General features: G+C 43.5%; 1 protein-coding gene across 6 annotated transcripts in view; it reads right to left on the bottom strand.

Moving 5' to 3' along the window:
- The window catches only part of TENM2 (teneurin transmembrane protein 2), a 2,740,530-nt gene that overhangs the window by 115,262 nt on the left and 2,600,160 nt on the right, over nucleotides 1-25,108 (bottom strand). For all 6 annotated transcript variants that reach the window (XM_085617838.1, XM_085617837.1, XM_085617839.1 and 3 more), the window contains 3 exons: nucleotides 20,248-20,458; nucleotides 11,943-12,062; nucleotides 7,728-7,989 (listed from right to left, as the gene is read on the bottom strand). In XM_085617838.1, the coding sequence (XP_085473964.1) occupies nucleotides 7,728-7,989; nucleotides 11,943-12,062; nucleotides 20,248-20,458 (593 nt within the window). The remainder of the gene's footprint in view (nucleotides 1-7,727; nucleotides 7,990-11,942; nucleotides 12,063-20,247; nucleotides 20,459-25,108) is intronic.

Genomic DNA, 25,108 nt, shown 5'->3' with positions numbered 1-25,108 from the left:
TTATTGTTTATGTGTGATATAATGCTTCTGTTTTAAGGGTTTAAGGTAGCACACCAAAGAAGTAGGTTGAATATAGAAAAATCCTCAGTTGTGTGTAGCAAAGAAGGTTCAAACCCCCCTATCCCAGAGGAACATGTACAACATCATAGATACAAATGTAATAAAGTGCATTAATAAATATATTTGGGCACGTACATTGATTAAGTTTCCCTAGCAATAGGTCACTTGTTATTCCAATATGATACAGTGCTTTGTTTTTAAAAATTCAAAAAGGTACAACAATGTTTTAGTTTTACAATAAAAATTATTTCGTCCAAAACTAAGGGTAAGTCATTTAATCCATTGCAACTGGGTAGAACATGGTAATTCTAAGAACATATAAAATAGAACATTACCCACTTCTGTTGTTGCTCGTTCCGAGCAGGTCATCCTGACGTATATCCAAAGTGAAACCTAAATAACTAAAACCAGATGGTACAGGTACGTGGGTTGTGATAGTCTCAAGAGGAGCTGAGAGACATAAAATCTTGGACCGAATGGGCCAAATACATTCAAGGTATTTTGCGCCTGAAAACACAAACTTACAGGTTCTCAGCGCAACCAAACATTGGCGGGTTCCCAATGTACGACAAAGTGCCACAATCCAACGCTGGCGCTGGCTGATGCACTTTGGGCAGAAGAGTAGGAGATGATCATCAGTTTCTTCCATTTCACTACACGCTGGGCAAAGTTTGTTACCTTTATTTGGGCCTTTTTACCTGGCGGTGGCAATTGTGAGTGGAAGAGCTCCCAACCAAAACCTTATCTGAAGGTATTTTGTAAAAGGATGGTCCATCTCATCCATGAATGGCTCAAACCAGGGTGTAGGTTTCATCTCTAAGAATCTGTTTATCAGAGTACTCGAATTTGATTGAATAGTTTCCATCTCTTCAGTCTCCCAAAAGAGGATCTTCACCTTTTTAGTACAAGAAGAAGTGTGTGGGGAGGACTCGGCAAAAAAGGTTTACTTCTATTATCATCATTATAATTTCCATTAGTGTTTACTATATCATTATGATGAGTAGTATTAACATTATTATTATTATTTCCTATTTGTTATCCTCTTCTTTTTCTTCTTTATTATTAATAATACCATAATCATCTTTATTAGTATTAAAGCTTGGCTCGCTCAACACCTGGCCAACATGCTAATGACATAAGCATCCTAAACCAGCACAACAGTCATTGTTATATTTATAGGAATTGATATATTTTATTTCCCCTTGAATGGAACTTCCTTTTTTCCCTGCTGAGTGCTTTCAATTTCGTCTTGTGACACCGCTCCACCAGAGTGGCACCGGGTGATGTGACCTCAGCAGGAGGAGGGCAACGCAAGCCTGTGGGCAAATAACAGCCAATTTGGTGGATAATACATTTGCAAAGAAAGAATGAAACTCCAGGAATCGAAGCAAACTGGGTCACGTACTACGTTCTCCCTCAATAGCCGGATAAAACTTGGATGGGAAGAAAAACAAGAAACAGATAACCATTTCAGCGTCTATGTGAGGAATAAGTCGAATTTTCAACGCTCCTGTACATCAAAGAACCAGTTGCGCATTTTTGTCTAGATGTGAAGATTAAATGACTTTACCACACTAAAGAATAGATGGCTTAGTACTAACATTTTAACGAAGGCTTCTGAAAAGGACAATTATTTTATATTAGGTACATGATATATATTTCAAGCAATTCTGTTCAGCCGTTCGGGCTGTAGCTTGGACTAAAGGTCCTATGGAAAAATGCATGGGGAAAACGCGTTTTGGGACCCCCCCTTTTTCTCAGCCCCCGCTTGACGAATCCCCCCGAGACTTTCAGGGTAGGAGCTGAGCGGAGCGCCCCACCTATTTTGAAAATTTCGCGAGGACTCGTCAATCGGCGCCAAAGTTATTCAAAATAGAATGTTGCGGATTTCCTATGGCAACACGGTCCTAACTATAACTATCTACTGGCGGCCGCCAGTAGATTTTATATATATTATATATATATATATATATACATATATATATATACACTGAAAAAACCATAGGTTTCACACACATTATAGTTAGGAATTAGCATTTAAAAAACCTTGCAAATTCACTGAAAAAACCATAGGTTTCACACAAGTTATAGTTAGCTGTACATTTCACTCGTAAAAAACCAATGAAATTCCACGTTATAGTTAGTGCAGGCAACTATAACTCACGCGACCGCAATCCTCTGCTAATGACATATGTGTCTTTATGAAAAAAAAATATTTGTAATATATGTATAGCTAAAATTTAATGGAAGAAGACATGGGCAAATAAGTGTCTAAATACAGTATTAGCATCAGCAGAGGATTGCGGTCGCTTGAGTTATAGTTGCCTGCACTAACTATAACGTGGAATTTCATTGGTTTTTCACGCATTTGGCGTTTTTTCAAAAAAAAAAAAATTTTTAATTTTTGGCCTTGGATGGCCTTCTGGGACACCATAACCAAGGCTAGGTGGTTAGGAGCTGTCTAGCCTTCCCCTTTTCATGATATCCAACTTTGTTTTTCCTCCCCCCCTCAGAATGCGAGAGAGAAAATGGCGGCCGACACTTCCTGGTTTCGACCGATTCGAATGTTTACTAAGATCTAACAGCCAATCAGAATCACGCTCGCGCACGGCACCGTACGCGTACGGTAAGCTTACGGTGCGCGCTCGGAACGCGCTTACAGATATATATATTGATTTAAATGCTATTTTCTCAGGAACTACTGAACAGATTTACACCAGACCTACAAAAGGCACTTCCTTGACCTGAGGACTACGTCTCTGCCAAATTACAAGTAATTCTGTTCAGCCGTTCGGGCTGTAGCTGTGTCTAAAGGTCCTACGGAAAAATGCATGGGGAAAACGCGTTTTGGGACCCCCCTTTTTTCTCAGCCCACGCTTGACGAATCCCCCCGAGACTTTCAGGGTAGGAGCGGAGCATAGCGCCCCATTAGTTTTGAAAATTTCGCGAGGATTCGTCGACCGGCGCCAAAGTTATTCCAAATAGAATGTTGCGGATTTCCTATGGAAACAGGGTCCTAACTATAACTACCTACTGGCGACCGCCAGTAGGTAATATATATATATATATATATATATATATATATATATATATATATATATATATATATATATCGCAAAAATTCCCTTTGCTTCTCCCTCGATTCCTCAAAGGTTCGTCGAAGGTAAGGATCACAGCACCACGGGAGACACTCAGATATCCAAACCAAGTCTCACTTTGGGATAGAAGTAGGCAGGACACAGCTCCGGGTCAAACAAGTGGGTTTATTAAGCAAATAACAGCATGTGTGCTTCGAAGTCTGTGAAACGCTAGGGCAGATGCGTTACAGCTTTCCTCAGTGCCGGTCTCACAGGCTGAGCAATTCACCCGGGGTAGATTTCAAGATGGTGCAGTGACCACTTCCAATAAAACGGTCTCTCGGCCCCTCCTCCTACTTTAAAGGAGTGTGACATCATGTGCTGTATCTATAGGCGAACTGCATGCTGGTTAATACAGTCCCTCGTGGAACCCATTATGTAATGGGAGGAATCCAAAAACCCAGTGATGTCCCTTTTGGCGATGGACCGCACTCCGCCGCATTCCCCTTAAATGCGATAATCCGGCTCAACCACTTACTGTCCCCTTCTCAGGCAGTAAAATATCATCTCCTCTCTCCCCATTAGGGGGGCGGCATGTTACATTTGCATGTGAGAACCAAGTTGGCTGACATACGCATAGCTCCTGACCGAGAGGGCAGTCCCCATGTCGGGGTCAGCATACCGACCAAACATCCAAACCAAGTCTCACTTTGGGATAGAAGTAAGCAGGACACAGCTCCGGGTCAAACAGGTGGGATGATGGAGCATATAACAGCGTGTGTGCTTCAAAGTCCGTGAAACACTAGGGCAGACGCGTGTCAGCCAGTGTGGCTTTCATCAGTGCCGGTCTCACAGGCTGAAATATATATAGATATATAGGGATTGCATAAGAGTGTAAGTATGTGTTAGTATCTGTATGAGTAATTGAGGTGGTGTGTGTATAACTGTATAGGTGAGTAAATGGGAGTGTGATTAATTCTTTGCATGACTGACTAGGTGTGTGAGTAACGCTATGGATGAGTGGCAGTGTGTGAGTGTCTATATAGGTGTATGAGTGCATATGATTGTCCTGTACTGATGAGTGTCCGAAATTATGAGTAACTGTATGGGTGAGTGAGTGGATGATTGTGTAGACCTAAGAATCAGTGAGTGGGTATGTAATTATTGGTGTTGGAGTGTCTGTGGTTTTGAGAATGGCAGTCTGTAATTTAGAGTGGGTGTATCTATGGTTATATTAGGGTGTGAGAAGATGCATCAAATGATCACATGGATGATGTCATCAGTGATGTAATTTGAGTAGTCGTCAGTGATGTCATCAGTAATGTCATTGACCATGTCATGAGTGATGTAATATGTGACGTCATCAGCAGCGCATTGCGGGGGCGCATGTTATAGTTAGCTGAACTAGCTATAACGTCCGAATTTCACTGGTTTTGTACGAGTAAAATGTCCAACTAGCTATAACGTCCCTGAAACCTGTGTTTTTTTCAGTGAATTGCTAAGGTTTTTAAATGCTAATTTCTAACTATGCCGAGGTAGGACATGTGCAGAAAGATGCAACAGAAGTCCAGAAAGACAAAGAAAAGTACAGAAAGAAGCAAGAGATGTGCACAAAGAACCGACAGAGTTGCAAAGTCATCCTGTGCCCCCAACTTTTTGCTGACTGGTAGTAACTGACTATGCCTAACCAGGCCTAGAGCCAGTGCTATGCTAAAAGACTCTTAGAATAAAGTGAAAACACCTACATACACTAGGGAACACTATGCGTTGGGGTGTCCCTGTGATTGGCATGACCTCCTCTTTAAGTACATAATAGGGCAGGGGGATTAAAACTACCTCTAAGTCAGAGGTGCAGAAAGATGCTTCTTTAAGTAGTAGTCACATTTGCAGAGTGGTGGAGAAAGAGTGCTGGGCCTCTGACCACCGCTCAGGAATTCCGCTGCATAGGACTAAGACAAGGTACCAAGAGGGCTTCTTCTCCTCCAAAGTCCCTCCGGAGTAAATTGGACTTCATCCCCCATCCCGTAATCTGCCAGGAAGAGCGTTTGAAGAGTGTTGGAGAAAGGGGGGCATGTCCTCCTTAGATGTCTTAGCAATCCAACTGTGTGGGACTTACTGCAGGTAACAAGAGGGGTAGTTGGCCACCAACGACAACCTTGGGGGCCACCTACCCCTCCTATTACCTACAGTAAGTCCCACACAGCAGGATTGCTAAATTCTCATAGCAGAACACGCCCCCTTTGCCCACCACTCAGCAAACGCGCTCCCTGGCACACTCTTGGATGGGGATTGAAGTCCCCTTCGCTGCTGGGGGTCCTTTAGGGGCCAACTAGCCTACGTCTTAACTCCAGTAAGCCCCACACAGTGGGATTGCTGAGAGGCGGACAAAGGCCACGCCGCCCCCTTTCCCCACCACTCTGCAAAAGCACCTCCTGGCGCGTTCTAGTTGGGGTATTATGTCCCCTTCATTCCCGAGGGTCCCTGGGGGCCAACTAGCCCACCAGGTACCTCCAGTATGCGCCACAGAGCTGCGTTGCAGAGAGGTGGTCCGAGGCTGCACCCCCTTTCAACACCACTCTGCAAACGCAGCTCCTGGCGCACTGCTGCTTGGGGATTCAGTCCACTTGTGTCCTTGTGTCCTCAGGACACAAGAGGACCTCATCGCCCCACCACCAGTGCATCAAGAGGCGCGTTTGCAGAGTGGTGTAAAAAGGGGCGTGGCCTCAGACCACCTCTCTGCAACACAGCTCTGTGGTGCATAATCTGCAGATTTCAACAAAAAATACATTTTGTTTCTAGCTCAAACCGATAAAAACTTAGTAAAAACGCTGCAGCACATCTTCTTGTGCAATGGAAGGTCTTTCACAAAGCATGACTGGTCCCTTTCAGTTGTTTGTGCTGTATTTGGGCACACAATGTTATCCGTTGGATGCCGAGTAGTAATAAATGTAGGTTTGATCTATGTAAGTGACTGAGCACTGAGTTTAAAAGTTGGTCATGCTTTGCTACCTGTTCTGTGATGTTGTGCAGTCTTTTTGCATGCATGGCAATATTCGTTTTTGGCTGTTTTAACAGTTGATACCATTTTAATCATATTTCAGTGACCATTGTACAGGGGTATGCTTAGTGAATTGTAGTGAGGATTCTGCTAAATCCGAGGGAAAAAAATGTCATGGTGATGCTGAAACAGGTTCAAGAAACATTTAAACTGAGAAGGTCTTTGGGAAGCAAACTTTAAAAAAAAATGTTTTTACTCTGGTGGGCACCAACTGAATCTACATTTCTATTTTTTTATTCTTTTGCCTTCCATTTGCTTCTTACATTGTTTTGTTCCCAAATAATGTCAGCACTGAAGTAATTGTGTAACTTCATTTCCCACATATTTTAAATATTTAAAAACTGGTCCTGGAAACAATGGTAATGAACTACCTATCTGCCTCCCATTAGGAGTGATATTCAGGTTCAACAAGAGCTCAATATGGCATTCAGGGTTATTCCGGGTGCGAAAATGCATAAACATTCTTAATAGTGCTGGAAGGCCTTTTCTGGCTGGGGGATTCTGCTTCAATCAAGTATATGGTATTATATGTCACCTCCAAAGTTGTCTGGATCAGAGCTACTGTTTTTCACTAAAACTACTTTCAGAAATGACATCCTTTCCAACACATTTTTCTGGTAATCTCCGTCATTAAAAAACAGGAGAGTGCACAAGCAGAGAGTCGATCAGGGCCAAGCATGCGTGAAATACTCTTTCACACTCGGTGGGAGAGGGTGGCACAATTAACGTACCTACTTTTGGGACTGAAAGTCCGCTTCTTCCACAGGGCTTGTGGTTAATCATGAGGTGAGATGAACCCTTTAGGTGGACAATGAAGTTCTGCTGCTCACACATTTCCCTGGTTACGCGGATGCCTAATGGGGTTTACATCGACCTGCAGTGCACACTCTGAAGCACCCACTTGCTGCACTTTAACATAAATTCTGTTGCAGACATGGTTACCTTTTTGGGATAACCAGGGGCCACAACTACATCCCCTGTGTTTTTCTGAGTTGACCTTTGTTTCTAATGGCTTCACAATAATCCATCCCTTACGTCCTCAGATCCCAAGGACCTAAGATAGTGTGAGTATGCATTACTATGATCTCACAGGAGCAGACTGTCAACCAGGCCTTCTCTGGAATATTAAAGGACAAAAGAGATGGCATTTATAGGTCAGCAGATTTTGCAATTGTCACCCTTTTGATTCCCATTGAATGGTGGTTGCTTGTCTTTTATCTTCAACCATGAGATGTCAACAATATTTACATAGGTGTAATACTTATGCAAGTACACTGTATCCACTTCCTGTCAAATGATTAGGTATAAAGGCTACATGCTGAAACTTTTTGCGATCTCATTGAATTGTGACGTCACTTCCTTTGATGTACGTCATATTGTGTTGATGTTTATGATGCAATTAAAATGTATTCCGAGGGTGCATATATATGTACAATAATACATAACAGTACATTTTACCACAGAGCAATATTTTGTAAATTAACGTCTTTCTTTAATTGTTAATTTCTATGTATGCGTGACGGATACAGTACCTGAGTTTCTGGTACGATGGGATTCCGTCCTGGAGCTGTGCTAAAGAATGTTGATAATGGCGATGAAATGATCACAGGATCAGGGCGGATAAATCCACTGAGGTCACAGCTGGGGATCGAGTTCTCGTCTGTCTTCATTGCTAACGTATCCATGGCATAAAAACTATTCCAGGGTAGCCACACTGTTCGCTCCTGGCTCATGAATGGCGCCCGCTCGAAGTGAAGAGTCAGGGAAGATCCTCCATTGGCAATCAAGTCAAACCTGAGGAGAGAACACTTTTTTGTGATATGCCACTAGGTTGGCTAGTTTCACCACAACATATTTCCCCATAAACCTAAATAAACATTGAGAAATCTCAAAACTGTACTGTAGAGCAATCAAAATGTTCAGCTCCAGCAAAACAGTTGTGAGTCACAGTCTGAATACTCTAGAAGTCATGCGCACAAAACCAGAAAAGTGTTTAACAAACTTAAACAACAGACTGTTTCTTAGCACATACTTTATACTCAGTCATAAGTAATGATAAACAGGCATATCAATCTACGACCCATGTGTAATTTAGCTGCTCCCAGCCATTGCTTCTCCAGTGTGATCTGCTGTCTCTGGGACAACAATCACGGCAACGGTGATTTCCGGCTGACTTCCAATGGAGATTAATATCATTCCTGCATTGCTGCCTGGAATAGTAGCCTATTCCTGAACCAGTAAATAAATGCCAATAGCTAGGTCTCACAAGCATAATGAGTACTATTGACTTGAGTAAATATTATTAAAATGCATGACTCTGATGTGATTTCAGCTTTTAGTGTGTGCCAAGTAACTGGTCAATATCAAAATCAATTTAAAGTAAATATATACTCAAAGACCTATGAACTATTCTTTTAATTGTGTTAGCTGTCAAAAAGTAAGGAAAACACCAATGTTAATAGAGATAATGTGCCTTTTCACCATCTGGAATCAGCTTGTTGTTTGTTGCAATAGATGCCTTCATTGCAATAAGTATGCCCAGATGTGAGTCCTGTGCTCAATGTGCCATAGGACTGAAGGTATATCTCGCTTTTGAGGCCTAGGACTTAGGCAGAAACCAGTCTAGGGCTGTTTGTGTTCCTGCCTGGAGGGGCACTGGCCAGGCAGTTCAGTCTGGGCTGAGACTATTGGAGCAGGGCCATATCTGATTTGCATGTTCCGGGTCTCTGCCTTCAACAAGAAAGTGGTCTAAAAACAATGGACAGGAATACATCTCATACAGATGGCCAGTAGATAAGTTTAATTCAAGCATTCCCAGCTTCACCTTATTGTTTGCTCTAATACCAGTTAAAGCAAAGACGACAATAGACATTAAGGGGCCTATATGCATATTTGGCGGATCGTCACCGCTGGGACGGCGGTAGCCACCGCCGGCTTGGCAGTGGTGATCCGCCCGCCAGATGCTCCCGTTTCACCCCCTGCCATATTAGTATGGCGAGGGGCACTGTGGCGGACGGAAAGACCGTCTGCCGCTTTTCCGCCAGTCGGATTCCCGGCTGGGTGGAAAAGGCCCTCAATATGGTGGCGGTGCCATATTAGGATGTGTGCGTGGGGCATGCCTGTCCATGGCGGAGACTCTGCCATGGAAAGGCATGTGGAGAATGTCTTTGGGGGCCTGTTGCGGGCCCCCGTGGGGGTTGGGGGTGGATGCCTGCACTTGGGGAGACCGCCCTCATCGCTGCCACAGACGACATCCGAACCCTGTTGGACAACGGAGAAACAGCGGCCCTCATCCTCCTGGACCTCTCCGCGGCATTCGACACTGTCTGCCACCGCACCCTAGTGCAGCGCCTCAGCAACGTCGGGATCAAGGAGAAGGCACTGGAATGGATCATCTCCTTCCTCACCGGAAGGACACAGAGAGTCCGCCTGCCCCCGTTCAGATCAGAAGCCACGGAAGTCACCTGCGGCGTCCCTCAGGGCTCCTCGCTCAGCCCCACCCTCTTCAATGTCTACATGAGCCCCCTTGCGGCCATCGCACGCCAACATAACCTGAACATCATCTCCTACGCCGATGACACCCAGCTGATCCTCTCCCTGACCAACGACCCCGCCACCGCCAGAGCCAACCTACACGAAGGGATGAAAAACGTGGCCGAGTGGATGACGACCAGCCGCCTGAAACTGAACACAGACAAGACGGAAGTCCTCATCCTGGGCTCCTCACCCTCCGCCTGGGACGACTCCTGGTGGCCCCCTGCCCTGGGCAACGCACCCAAACCGACAGACCACGCACGCAACCTGGGCTTCATCCTGGACTCCTCCCTCTCCATGACCAGACAAGTCAACGCCGTCTCCTCGTCCTGTTTCAACATCCTGCGCATGCTACGTAAGATCTTCCGGTGGATCCCCACCGAGACCAGGAAAACAGTCACCCAGGCCCTCGTCACCAGTCGACTGGACTACGGCAACGCCCTCTACGCCGGTACCACCGCCAAGCTCCAGAAGAGACTCCAGCGGATCCAGAACGCCTCGGCGAGACTCATCCTCGACGTCCCCAGACGAACTCACATCTCCAGACACCTGAGAGACCTGCACTGGCTCCCGATCAACAAAAGAATCACCTTCCGGCTCCTCACCCACGCACACAAAGCCCTACACAACCAAGGCCCGACCTACCTCAACAGCCGCCTCAACTTCTACGCTCCCAAACGCCACCTCCGCTCGACCAGTCTCGCCCTCGCAGCCGTCCCCCGCATCCACAGAGCGACAACAGGAGGTAGATCCTTCTCCCACCTGGCCGCCAAGACTTGGAACGCCCTCCCCACCGAACTACGCCTGACCCAAGACCACCTCTCCTTCAGGAAGAAGCTCAAGACCTGGTTGTTCGAGCAGTAGCGGACCCCCCCCCCCCCCAGCGCCTTGAGACCCTCCGGGTGAGTAGTGCGCTTTATAAATGCCTTTGATTGATTGATTGATTGATTGGGGGGTACCCATGGTACCCCCCTTCATAGGCATGCACAGGGTGGCAGGCACCGCGTGGTGCCTGTCACGTTGTGCATGCCAATACATGACATGCATATTTTGCATTGCCGCGGGTGCAACTGACAGCACCGTCCGCCGCAATGCATAATATACAGGATGCAACCGCCAGGGTAGCGGGCGCATCCTAATTGCCATAGCAGGACCACCGCACCTCTGGCTGTTGGTCCCGTTTGTCCACCCGCCATCGTAATGGGCCTCATAGTTTGCTGTCCACCGCCCTACAAAACATGTGACATTTCCATGTGGGAACGGTACCTTTCCATTCCCCTACAACATCTCCTCACAACCACAGAACCATTCCTACAGCCTTCCTGGAGGAGAGTAAACCAAAGAATGTTTCAATAAGCATGATATTTCGAGAGCAATCAATCAATCCATGTGAATGCATTTTCATGACAATACTGGCCATGTTCTACCAGTTCTAACGGTTTCCAACCATGAACAGAAAAGTTGCTATATGTATGTGTGTCACTGAAACGACTGTACCTCTTCCTGAAAAAGAACAGATATCGTCTGCGTCAGTGACCCACTATCAGCGCATCAAGACACAAGGTTGGTCCAATGGTATTTCTTGACTGAAGTAAAACAGTATTTTCCATCCACCTCGAACACTGGGGGCGCCATTTCTATTGGCGGGATCAAGGAGGTGCTCTTCTGCTGGTGTCGCCCGAGGCAGCGGGAAAGAATCGCAGTGGATTGGCTGTGGGTGCTGGTTCACGAAAAATAAGCAATCGCTGTCACCCAGTACTGAGTGGTCATAAGGTATAGCTCTTCTTTGATTCCACGAGGCCAAGTTATCTCTCTAATTATTGATTTTTTTTTGTGGATAAAAAAAAAAATACCTTCGTCTCCCTCAACCTTAAAAGGGTAGGCAGCAAAAATGAGAATCTTGTCAGAGCCTCGGTCTGGAGCCCTGGTTTATGGCACCGCTGTTACTACCGTTAATTTACATTTTCACAGCTACATAATATTTTCATTGAAAGACAAGGCCTGCTGTTCGCACGCTCATTTAGCAGCCAGACTTGTATGCTCTGTTTTGCTCGGTGATAGAAGTGCCACGTTATATCGGAAGCTCATTTTGATCTCACCTGAGGACTGCTGGGCGCGCGGGGAATTCACGCGCCACCACTAGACGGCAACATGTGTGTTGACACACACGCGGAATATAGCGAGCCGGTGCACAGAAAGAAGAGGCCACTTACGTGCCGTCCTGGCGAGTGATGGTGTAGCCGTACTTCGGGTACTTGACGAACGACACGTTGACCCCAACCAGAGGTGTTCCATCAGTCGTGAGCACCTGGCCTCTGATGAGCGACACCAAACTAGACACGGAAGAAAAGACATTAGCAATGTTATTAGCTGCAAAGCAATGACACGAGCTACGTGTGAGTCATTCAAAAGTCATCACGGAGCACCAGAGGTCCTAGTGGGCAGGGGCACCGGTGAAAGACGCTGTCAATCCTTATTCATTTGACCAAACAGTTCCCATGCTTTTTAGTTAAAAAACCAAACTGTTCCTGAGCGGTTTAGTCGCCTCGGGTTGAAGGGGGAGTCCACATGAAGTGAGAGAATGGAGAGGCAGATAAAAGACGAAAAAAACACAAGCCTTCTCTCCAAGGTGCCTGCTACCTGGAAGAAGTATACCTAGTTAGCAGGAAAATCCAAGGACTGCTGGGGAGCCAGTATTGGCTTTTATTAATAAAATCTGTCATTTGTTCTTTTAAACAATGGAAGCCAATAGAAAGGGCGTGCTCCAGGTACAATCCGCATATTACTGTAATCATAACTTTGGAAAGCACTGTAAACATTTAAACAAAATCTTTTTGCACATTCACTGACAGCCTATTTACTCTGTGTGCAACCCGCATACTGTATGTAATCCATTTTCTAAGCTGCGGCTTGCTTATTCATAGTGTTTTCTGCCACATGCTTGGACCTCTTAGCACTGAAAATACACATCACCATTTCCCCAATGTACCGGCCAGTGTTCAAATTAATGACTGTCCAGTTACAGCCACAGACATCAGAAGTGATTCTATAAACCAACCGAGTTGTCCAACCAGAAAAATGCATTTCCCACAAATACATTCATGCTGTGCTTATTTTTCGCCGTGTGCATTCAGTTTTATAAGCATTTACCTGTAGGTGAAAGGGCAACAAAAAAGTTACAAAATATCTTTTTAGCCATGTCTCTCGCCCTACCCCCAGACTCACTGACCACGCCCCCATTCTATCCAGGATCACAGTTCCCATACTTTTCTTTCTGCCCTTTGCGCACTAGAGAGCATTATCAGAGTGTGGCACATGCCTATTCTGAACACACTGTAAAGTGAGTGATTGAATCTGTTTAGGTTCCAGCATCAGACTGGGCTCCTTCCATACGTGGGTTGCACGTTGTAGGGGCTGCATGGTAAGGCAGACAAGAAGACACTCGCGTGCCCTGGCAGTAACCAGATTATTTATGCATAGTTCACTATTTTAAAACTTTTCCAGTTGTGACATAGGTAGTGATTAGGCACATTAGGGGTAAGCTGAGCATCACATGGGCCCTGTACAACCAGAACTGTACTTCATATGTTTTCAAGATGGCGCGTAAATATCTGGGTATTCTCCTCCTCTTCAGTCATGAAGCACCTAGAGGCTGTTCTCCTTTCAATATCCTGCTTGCCTGGTCAATTATCTGGGTGACCTAAGGTGCTCTAAACTTCTAACACTTGTGTCAGATCTGTGGGTCACAAGTTCATATGTTGAATGGACAGTTTCTGGCCCTCATCTTTAGAAGGTCAGTACAATCAGTATTATTGAGATGGGTGCTAGTCAGTTTGATTATTAAGTGCTAAAGCATAGAAACAACTATGGTAACAAGCTCTACATAATAAACAATGTATTATGCAGTATTTTTTAATGCAGCCACTCATTCCATTGTTAGGGTCACTGCTAGGCTGAGAATGAGATCATTCACCAAAAGATCAATTTTCAGAGTTCTTGGAGGGCCTTTGGGTGGCAGCGGACTAGTGAATACACATGAACTCACACAAAATGGCCTACAAAAGTGGGCGAGTGAGTTATTGTTTAGATGCATTTGGAGTTTTGATGTGATGCCGAAGTATGTGCACTGGAAACAAAGTGTCAACAGCATACTAAGATTTGTGCAGAACCATGCGAGAGATACCAAAGAGAAAGAGTACAACGCAATGTAAGTGAAAAGAGTGTCAGTGGTGCAAAGTGGGAGAAACAAGAGCTTGAGATATGCTGGGGAGGGATGACGTGTAAGGCAAGCAGCAGGTGAGAGGAAACGCATTCTGAATTTAAAGAAAGAGATTGAGTTATAACATTTTGTAAACTTTGAATTCACATGTTTACTGTCTTTTTTTTATACTCCAAACTTGGCCCACGGGCATTAGAGTACTTTGCATGAACACCAGATTACACTACACAAGGTTAGATTCACTTTTTGTGTATGTGTTTTAGGCAGGAGATTAGAGGATTTGCCCAGATGCATAGGATGTTGAGCATGAAAATCGGTTATATTTCGGAGTGCACACAAAAAATAAAAAGTATGCATTGAGTCTTCCGGAAGGCAGACATTTTAGTTTGTAGGTAGCTGTTCTTTGTATGGGTGTCCCTATAAGTCAAAGGACCTGCACATGAGCACCATTCTCTGTTGTGCCAGAGATGAGATCTAATGAGGATCATAACAGATCTTTCCAGTTATCCCTAGTCAGATATAATATGTCCAGCCGGACCTTGCTGTTCAGCAATATTCCTTTGCCCGTAGTTCTGAAGCAGCAGCCGCCAGTGCAGGTGAGAGCAGTGGGCGGGGATTTATAAATAATTAATTTTCCCTTGTCGTCGACTGTCGAAATCCCACCCATCCCCCACTGGGCCCCACCGCTCTTACCTGCACAGGCCGCTGCTGTTCTGCAGTTCCACCTGTGAGTTGTGTGAAGTAAAACTAAACGGACCAGAATGTGGAGTGACAGCAACTTGAGCTCACGCAACTGGCATGGGGAAACCTGACCTCTCCATCATCTCCACGAAGCATGTCCCAAGTCTTGTTGAGTTTCTCATGAAAAGGCGGCACCTCTGCCAGGATCATTCCCACCACAAAAACTAGAACTTGCTGGAAAGAAGTTATAGTCCAAAATCAAGGCACAAGCAGGAAGTTTTTACCAGACATTGAAAGCACGCTATGCTCAGTCCACTTGAATGAATATCTTCTATAGATGCTAATGACTGACCCAAAGGGTGTGGTCTTCCTTCCCAGTTAAATCAATATCTGAGCTCTGCACTCATCAGAATGAATGAGTGTATGTTTGTATGGACATGGGTAGCTTTAAGTGACACCCTCGCTAGAGAGCAGCAGGGTAACATGGCCAGGAATTGAAGGCCTGATCCCTCTTTGTTTACAATGAAGTTGTATGCACTTAAGTGAAAAATACAATCAACTCACGAAAATGTTTCCTATATGTCATTATTCAAAGGAAGGCTTCTATATTTTGTTCGTAGGGGCTTGGAATTGCATGTCTTGTATGATTCGTTTAAAAAGGTCTTGTTATGCATTGCCAACTCTTGTAACTTTTTGGCAATGCAATCTGGAGATCTTTCTGTTCGTTGTGATGTATTTAATGTTATTATGACGCGCATATTACTATGGGGCACAAGCGCTGAATGAGCTTTTTCAAGGCTCTCTTATTATTGCTTTTGCAGTGAACTTTTCAGCCATGCGTCAATAGCAACATGTCACTATTATTCAATATGGCTGATCATTTGCCTTCAGTATTCCCTTTGGTCTTGATGCGCTATTTTTTGTAATATACCACAGAATTATCCGTCACTGAAGGAGGTGGATAGTGTAACCCCTATAATTAGGGACATGATACCTTGAAAGAAAAAAACTGTATTGGGTCTTCTCTAAAAAGGACAAAGGCCCTTACTCACCAAAAGTAGAAGTGTGGTGCAGCGGCTGAAGCAGCTGACTGTGGAGCATGGGGCTCGCGGTTTAATGGCCGCCAGCAGCTCAGATTAGCATCAAGTGACTCAGGGCAATAGCTCACTTAATCTCCCCAAAGTCCCCCAGCGCCTGGGTACCCTTCGAAATATAGAATTTTAGATTTAAAGTGACATGCTTCATCTTGGCCCCTCCTCACTGTGGCTACTAGCCAGCTGCACACGGTGGCCCACCCTGGAGCTCTTAACCAAGAGAAAGAAGATGAGCCTTCCTACTAGTGAGGTGTGCAGGGACCTGTCAAACATATAAAAAGTGTAGGGGAAGGAATGGTGTAATTGTTTTTTATATCAGTCCCTCAGTATTTCATAACTAAACTCAGTGTACTCAGAGAACCGTAGAACGGATATCATTTTTCTTTAGCACCAGATACTTCTGTGGCGCCTGATAACTGAGGGAGGGTGTACCCCCAACACTATGCAACCTTCTGTTCAAAACCCCTCATCCTGTTTTAAGTGCTTGTAGCATTTGTTATAACAATACTTACCACAGGGGCTTCCTTGAAAAATGAATACAATACTTATACACTCTTTTATACTTATAGGTCGGATCATTTTTTATAAAGAAAATGTCTAGATAATTTTGTGGCAAGATAGAATATGTGAAGCTAAAAGGTTGCCTTGTTCAGTGGTGCAGAGACGGACAGATGGAGGGCTGCTCGGCCCTAATCTGGATGGCCATCAGTGGATTTGTACTTAATAGGGTCGTGGAACCTTGGCACAAGTGCTTACATCCCTGATGGCTACAATTACAGGGCTATCTCGAAGCATTTCAACCAAAGGATCAAGGCATCCACACTCTAGCACCGATAATGAAAATCCTGTCAACATCCTGGAAATCAATCTTCTGCCCAGGGATCTACGCGCGCTCTGGCAGTCTGACACCTGTCCATCCAAACCTGTAGGAGCAGCCTCCGCAGGGATCCGCTAAGGCTGATGTATTATTTAATATGTATTATCTAGTGTTAAGAGCTCTCCTATACCCTTATCCTAAAAGTCAATAAGAGAAACACTTTAGGCTGCATTATCTTTGCAGGATTGTGCAAGGATGTTTGTTGATGGAAAGTGCTTGCTGTCAATGAACTATGCCACCACAGCTGGAGCGCTACAAAAACAACTTGACTGTGAAACAGCTTTTCTATACCTCAGTAACTTATGCAATTCATTTTTCTTTTTGCAGGCGCTGTGTGTTCTCCGGTAAGGTGCAGGTGTTTATGGGCTGCGCTTCGCTCAAGCACCTCTGCCTTGAGTACACACGGTTAGATATAGAAACTCTCTGAGCACAAAAAGCTTACATTTTCTCACTGCAATTACATAATTTACTGGAAAAAGTCATAATTCCTATTTCTAAGCAGAGATTGACAATTTAGGAATTATCAGTTAAAAGTGACTGTATAAAGCACAGCGCAAATTTGAGGATTACGTTTCCTGTCCTACCAGGTGACAATCTTGTGCTACTGACTACATTATGATCTGCGCACTTTATTCGTGACAGTCCATTAATATACTATTTGCCCAAAACTGTAGATTCCCATTGAAATGTTAAACATATTTGTCGCAATGCTAAGTCTATGGGTGCCTTAAATTTATGCGACAAAAATTCATAATTTTTTGTTTTTTTGTTTTTTGCTCTCCTGCTCAATAAAAAAGGAAAGAAAAAAAATCTTAATTTTCCCAATTTCAGGGATTATGACAATGATAAATTACCACCAGCTCTAAGAGTTGGTAAACGTCAGTAGAGGGAGGGCTGTGGTCTAAATCAGGGGGTGTTGAGTGGGGGAGTAACTATGCAAACCGACACCTATATTATTAAACCTCGGTAGATGTTGGCAGCTCATCGTTCTTTTTTTTCTTCAATTGGTAAATGATGCAAAATTGTTCAAAACCTATCTAGTCACATCAAGAACCACAGATCCAAAACTCTGAAAGGCTAGACTCACCCTGCTATTCACAGGCAAACAGTTGGAGTAAACAGTAGGGTTTTTGATGATGTTAAACTCTTTATTACAAGGCTAACTGTGACTCCGCTTCTGTTTAGAGTGGCACTGTTCCTGCCCCTCTGCTTTATTTTATGAATTACCGGTTACACATAATTAATGATGCTTCATTCATGCATTGCTTCATTGATTCATTTACTCATTGCTCTCAAATGATGTGTAACGCTTGATTTGGGGTTTATGATTAGATCAATCACAGACTGGTCCAGTGGTTGGAGTTAGACCCACATCACTTTTTTCCTTCTGTAAGTGTAATTTGGAGGCAGAAAACGGGCACCCACCGGCACCAACCCAGATCCGGATTCACAGATCCACACTCTGTGATAGTTTAAGGACCCACTTACAATTGTGCACATTGCATCAAATGTGCAGAAAGTTTCTTAGCGATAAGTGAAAACTGCAGCTGAGGATATGGGTATTTCCTGAACAGATCCAGGAGAAAGGGCCTTGAAAATGGTCTGTGTGCCCACATTGTTAAATTTGTGGTTATTTACAAATATTTTAAATCAATTTCCTACACTGATCTGCATCTCTAAAAGCAGGACCCCCTCTAGAGCGGTGTGACCAGTGCCACCCCACCGTATGCTGACTTCAGGGGGCGCTGTGTTTGCAAGTTTATTTTGGTTTTAAAAACACCTGTTGCCCAGTTTTTTGCCTCCAGCAATTTCCAGGCAACAATAAAAAGGTCAAGATAACTCTGGTGACTAATGTTCTTCCTGGAGAGAGATTGGAGGTTTGTCTTGTTGAGGTTTTGATTGATCATAATAAAATAGCACAGGGGATTAATATTCCTGCTGCAAAGATCGTGTACCATGAAGATCACAAAGTGCATATAATGTAAGTAGGTAGGTCAGTGGATTACCTCTTTTCTGAAACATATTTTTGTTACTTCGAGTTTAAAAGTTAAAATCCTAATATAGAACAGTGAATTATTAACTGGCTTCTCCAGAGCGCGCACTCTTAAACTATACTGTCTACCAGCATGGATGACATGTCACTCCTACACCTTGTAGTTTTCCGGCCTATGTAACTTTTCCTATTTGCCGATTTACACACGTATGATTGTCTCTTTGCAATGTGTGTGTGAGATGCAAAGTGCTTTGACACCCTACACTGGTATGAGTGGAGAGCTCTATAACTAATTAAATGCATCTGAATTAGAGTGGTTATGGGGCCTGGATGGGCACTGTTAAAAGGTGGTGGTGGGGAAACCCGTGGTGGAGGGTGGTCGCCACCATGGATGGGGGGGTGCCAACAAACGCGACTGACTAAAATAATACAGGTCTTAGTGATGCAGTCAAAGCCGGAAGATGCACAAAACAGTCTGATTACTTTAGAGTCTGTGGGAGAAGTGCAATCTTTACATGAAACCCAACTCTTAAGGAAATTAGCCGTAAACTGTTGAGATTTTACATTTACCTAACACTGCGCCTGCTGTATGTATGTTTAGGGAATATGGGTGTATGCTAGGAAAGGAATGGACATCGTACCATTGCCTGGGACGCCCATGAGAGTCTGTGATCCAGGCCAGAACACCTACAAAAGAGCTGCCCCTAGGCAACATTTAACTGGGCTTTATGATTTTTAGTGAATCAGCCCTAAGATGTCCACAGTGAACCCAGAAGTCCTGCGTCCTACTCCTGACTATCCCGCTTCAATTAGTTTGTGTGATCTTCGGCAGATTACTTATCTCCCGGAGCACCAGCTCCCTGGTAATAGGATAACATATTAATAATGTGGCCAACTCGTGTGTTTGACTTTTAACGTGCCTTGGCATTAACACAAAGTACCAACTTGAACGGAGGACCTTTTCTGCTGTTGTGGGCTGTGTGCTACCAAAACATGTACTTGACATTTATTTCGACAGCTTTGCTAACTGTTGCTATGGGCAACATTTCTAGTTCTGGCAGTAAATGCACTGCAGATGGAAGTCACGTGAGGGTATCTGACCAGTCAAAAAGTGTGATCTTCGCCAAATGCGGTTTTTTTGCATAATATGTTGTTCTCTAGTGCCCATTTCTTTTTTATAATTGGACTAATTGCTGTGCAGAATAATAAGCAAATTTGTTTTCTTTTTTGAGGCACCTGCCTGGAGATACTAAACAAATATACTGCATTATTAAGTCCTGGCTATGTCCCATAACTTTGATAAAACAGGTTGCTGAAGTGATTTAAAAGAATCAAAGTGTCTTGTTAACATTTCTGTACACATTTATTCACATCGCAGCTCCCGGCAGTCATGGGGCAGCAGCTTTCCTGGGAACATTTTGCACTTGGTGTGAGCCCGCCATTTCTAAGCATCGCGGCCTTTCACTCCCAGAAATATAAGTGACAGTGATCTGCCAGCGTCGACACCTGTCCACCACAGAAACTCTCCCAGACGCCAAATGAAAGTCACTTTTCATGTCAACAAATGAATAAAACCTCCCAGACGAGCTTTGCATCTGTGAACGCCACTGCGGTATCTCCCTGCATAATTTGACACATAAAGTTGCCGCAGTACCTGCTGTTAAACGGGTTGTCTCCTGGGATGATGTGCGTGCTGTCCTTTCCTACCAAGGGCTTGATTCGGTCGTAGAAGGACTTGACGGCCGGGGAGCCCGACTGGCTCTGCTGGATGACGTCGAGGGGGTCCCGGGACCCTCGGCAGAGTAAACTCGACTGGCATGTTGACTGAAGACAGCAGTCCGGGTCCAGGCAGTCCACGAGGCCGTCTGTGGGGGAAAAGTTGGAAATTAGCAATCATGGCCACTTCTCACCATTACAACTGCGTCACTTCTAAAAGAAATAAAATAACCCCGGCCTCCTCCGGGTGTGCTTTGAAAGGACTGCCTCTACCCAGAATGCACCACAGAATCATTTGGCAGAGGTCACGCACCTCAGGCATGTATGAAGATGCACATTTCATCACATAGGCTGCATTCAGTCATTGTACACCATGTGGGCATAGGGGCAGGCAAGGGACAATGCGCAATGACCTCATTACGGTTGTGAATATGCTAGATATATTTATTATGTATATATTTATATATATTATATTACCTACTGGCGGTCGCCAGTAGGTAGTTATAGTTAGGACCACGTTTCCATAGGAAAACCTCAACATTCTATTTTGAATAACTTTGGCGCCGGTCGACGAATCCTCGCGAATTTCTCAAAATAGGTGGGGCGCTACGCTCCGCTCCTACCCTGAAAGTCTCGGGGGGATCCGTCAAGCGGGGGCTGAGATAAAAGGGGGGTCCCAAAACGCGTTTTCCCCATGCATTTTTCCATAGGACCTTTAGAACGAGCTACAGCCCGAACGGCTGAACAGAATTACTCAAAATTTGGCAGAGAGGTAGTCCCTAGGTCAAGGAAGTGCCTTTTGTAGGTTTGGTGTAAATCTGTTCAGTAGATTCTGAGAAAATAGCCTTTAAATCAATATATATATCTGAGCCCGCTTACGGTACGCTTACCGTACGCTTACGGTAAGCGTACGGCGGCGTGCGCGAGCGCGATTCTGATTGGCTGTTAGATCTTAGTAAACATTCGAATCGGCCGAAACCAGGAAGCGGCGGCCGCCATTTTGTGTATTTCACTCTGAAAAAAAAGAGTGAAAACAAGGAAAGGGGGCAATGAGGAGAGTTACAGACCCCCTAACATTTGTAAGGGGGTCAAAGAAGGACAGAAAAGTACAAAAAAAACATTTATTGATTTTAAAAAAAATCACGGGGTACGCGTACGGTAAGCTTACGGTAAGCGTACGGTAAAAAAATAAAAATAGATAAATGAAAAGCAGATTTAAGAGTTTAGAAATTAGGGAGCTCTAAAAAGAGCTGTTGTGTTTATGAAGTCATTTTTTTAGTGGTACCTACAAGTAAGTACCGATGCAGAGTCTAAGGTTCAAGAGGAAGACTCTGTTCCCTTCATCATTGAAGTGCACACCATCTCCTCTATAAATGTCTTGCATGTCATAACGCAAGTTGTTGTGGTAAATGGCACCCATACCATAGTCACGGAGGAAAGCAGAAACAGATTTGTTGACGTGCTTTCTTGCTTTGTCAATCTGTGGACAGAAATGATTGGACCAGTTCCATTTTTGCCTTTGGCATATGTTGGAAAACACAAAGGCAGTTTTAGGGAAAAGTGAAAACAGTTGTGCAAAGGTGTCCTTCATAAGCATTTCCAGACCTACCCCAGTCAAAGTGCCTAGGTCATTGCCACCACAGTGCACTATTATGAGGTCAGGGTGTTGGATTTGAATGAAGGATTTCACCAATGGCATCAATTGGTGCCACTTTAACCCTCTCTGACCAATCCATTTAATGTCTACATTTGGCAAAGCAAGGTCTCTCACCATATCTGTTTTCTCTGCATACTTTTCACTCCAGAAGACATAGCTGTGCCCTACAATCCACACTGTGAACATCTTCAAAGGAGAACTGGATGCACTCAGGAGGTGTCTTTCAGTAGAATGGCAATATGAAAAGAAAGACAGTTTGGAAATGGAGGCATACATATTTTTTTAAAACAAAAATAACTGATTGGCTGTTTCATACCATTCTAGAATAAAAACTAGGCTGTATGTGTAAATTAATAGAAGCATGTTTTGTATTGGTACAGAAAAATGTGTTACCAAAGAACAGTACTATGGATTTGCTGTTAGGTTTGAAAAGTCAAGCACTCTTGCTCTGTGGAATTGAAACATTGTGTGTCGAACTTCTGACCTAACTGCACACAGCAGTGTTCCATGAGCTGTTGCTATGGTAGCAGGCAGAAGTCAAGTTGGGGGAAGGGTACTAGGCAGAAGTCAAGTTGGGGGAAGGGTACTTTTGGAAAAGGGTTCGTTTTCAACCAATAGAAATGTGTGATTACATGTGAAAAAAAGGGGGAAGCACTGAGATTTGAAACTTACATGTATATGTGTGGAAAAATAGAGGGAAAGTTTGCCATTATCTGGTTCTGCTGAGAGGAGAGAGGTGAACACAACAGAGATCCTGGCTCTGATAATCTGCTGTTTGAGTGTCACATTTCTTTCACAACTAACTAATTTTAAAGGTGAGTTTACAGTTTGAGAGGGTATGTATGTGGTAACTTAAGAAATGAATAATAGAAATGGGAATTGTTTTTGTTGTAGTTACACATGGTGGTTTCATAATGTGTCAGTGTGTAAAAGTGATTTACACTTGCCCCGAAAAAAAAAAGAGCAGTAAGTGTGCTTTCAAATTGGCAAAGAAATTTCGTTTTGGGACTAATGTGAAAACATGACTCTGTGTGCATAGAAGAATTATAGGAATGTTGATCTCTACAGAAAGAGTGAAAATGAAGATAATTATAAGTGGATGGATTTTGCCACATATATATTTCTTGAAAATTGTTTTGAATTGGGTGAAGTACAGCGTATTTGTAAATACTGTTACAACAAGTTAGAGGAAAATAGAATGCCGACCAGAGCTGTACATAATAATTTAGAATTGGATGCTATTCCTGCTGAACTTTCTGAATTAAATACATATGAGTCTATACTCATTCAATGTGTTCATCCGTTCCAGACCATAGTACGTATGGAGCCCAAAACTGGTAAATTACCTCCTTCAGATTTACTGAGAGGTTTAAAAGGTAGAGTGGTGTATTTGCCCTTGGATTTGAAAAAAAATATGGAAACTATTGATGCGGATACTTTGGAAACTGAACCATTAATTATTCTGGTTAATGGTGTACCTACAAAGAATAAGAAGATTTGGCAGGAGCTGGTAGATGTGCGGAAAGTACAAAGAGCAAATTTGTATTTGAAAAAAAATAACAAATGGTATGAATCAATTTATATAGAAGAAGAAGAAGAAGAAGAAGATTTTCAAGAACACACAGAAACACCAACTGGACAAATTGAAAAAGTGGACAAGTCAAAGGAAGAAGAAATTTATGAACATTTTAGCATACATCCTCTCCATTCGAAAGAAGTTATGGGAGACAATATTGATCTCTTTCAGATGAAGAAAGCAAAAGGAACTCCCGTGAGTGTATGGGAGGAGAGCTTGGAAGCTCGATGTTTTCCCCAGCTGTTTCCTAAAGGAAAAGGAGGACGATACGATGAACGTCCAGAACAGATTCCAGCTTCAGAGTATCGGACTACAAGACTATATGCTGAAGATCCCAGATTTTGACAAAGTATTCCTTATTTGTTCCATCTTTTATTTGAAAGCGACTTGTCTGCACTATCTTATGCAGTAAATCACATTTTAAAAAGTGGAGTACATTTACAAAATGTGTCTGCTAAGGATTTTATGGAGAAAGTGCAGCACCGAGATGATCATTTGGAAACACAACTGATCAATCTGATGGCTTGTCAGCGTGGGACAAATGAATATTGGTACCGACGCCATGGTGAATTAAAATGCATGTTACGGAATTTAGGAACACCAACATGGTTCCTTACCCTAAGCTGTGCCGAGTACGCTTGGGATGATTTACTGGATTTTCTACGAGAGGCCAATTCAAACATTAAAAACATCGAATACAAGACAGCAGGAGAACTGTGCTCATTGGATCCGGTTAATGTTTGCAGATATTTCAATCATAGATTTGAGGCTATGATGTCCTTCATCTGCAATAAAAAAAATCCACCCCTTGGAGAAGTAGTGGATTTCTTTTGGAGAAAAGAGTACCAGGCAAGAGGTGCTCCTCATATTCATATGCTGCTGTGGATCAAGGATGCCCCAAAGTTTGGAACAGATACTGATGAAGCAGTGTTATCTTACATTGAAGAATATGCAACATGTGGTATACCAAAAAGCACAGAAGAGAACAAGTTAAAGGAGCAAGTTCTACGTTTCCAAAGTCATCGGTGTGGAAAATACTGTCGACGGAAATACAAGAGCAAAGAAAAATACTACACTAAATGTCGATTTGGATTTCCTAGACCTGTTCTTTCAAATGGAAGAGTCAACAGTTTTATGTCAGCTGTGAGACATACTATCACAAGAAAATCACCTAAGAATACCTACAACCTTAAAAGAAAAGAAGAATCAACAAATATAAATGACTACAACCCAGTCATTTTATCCATGTGGAACGCTAACATGGATATACAGTATGTAGCTGACAATTCCATTGCTGTTGCACGATATGTAACGTCTTACATTACGAAATCAGAAAAAACAGAATTGAAGGAAATGTGGGAAGAGATTTCTCACGAGAAGACTGTCAGTAAGAAGCTGTACAGTTTCAGTCTGAAGATGTTATCGCATCGAGAAATTGGATCCTACGAATGTTCAGATAGGTTATCTTCTGCAAGTCTCTACTCGAAGTCAAGAAGAATAATTTGGGCAAGTTTAGGCCTTGCAGCAATGAGAAATCGGGTACTGAAATCTGTTGGAGAAATTGAA

The sequence above is a fragment of the Triturus cristatus genome, chromosome 7, assembly GCF_964204655.1.
Source record: "Triturus cristatus chromosome 7, aTriCri1.1, whole genome shotgun sequence".
Taxonomy (NCBI): Eukaryota; Metazoa; Chordata; class Amphibia; order Caudata; family Salamandridae; genus Triturus; species Triturus cristatus.
Note: the sequence above shows the minus strand (reverse complement) of the source record. Positions and strands in the feature narration are given on the sequence as shown.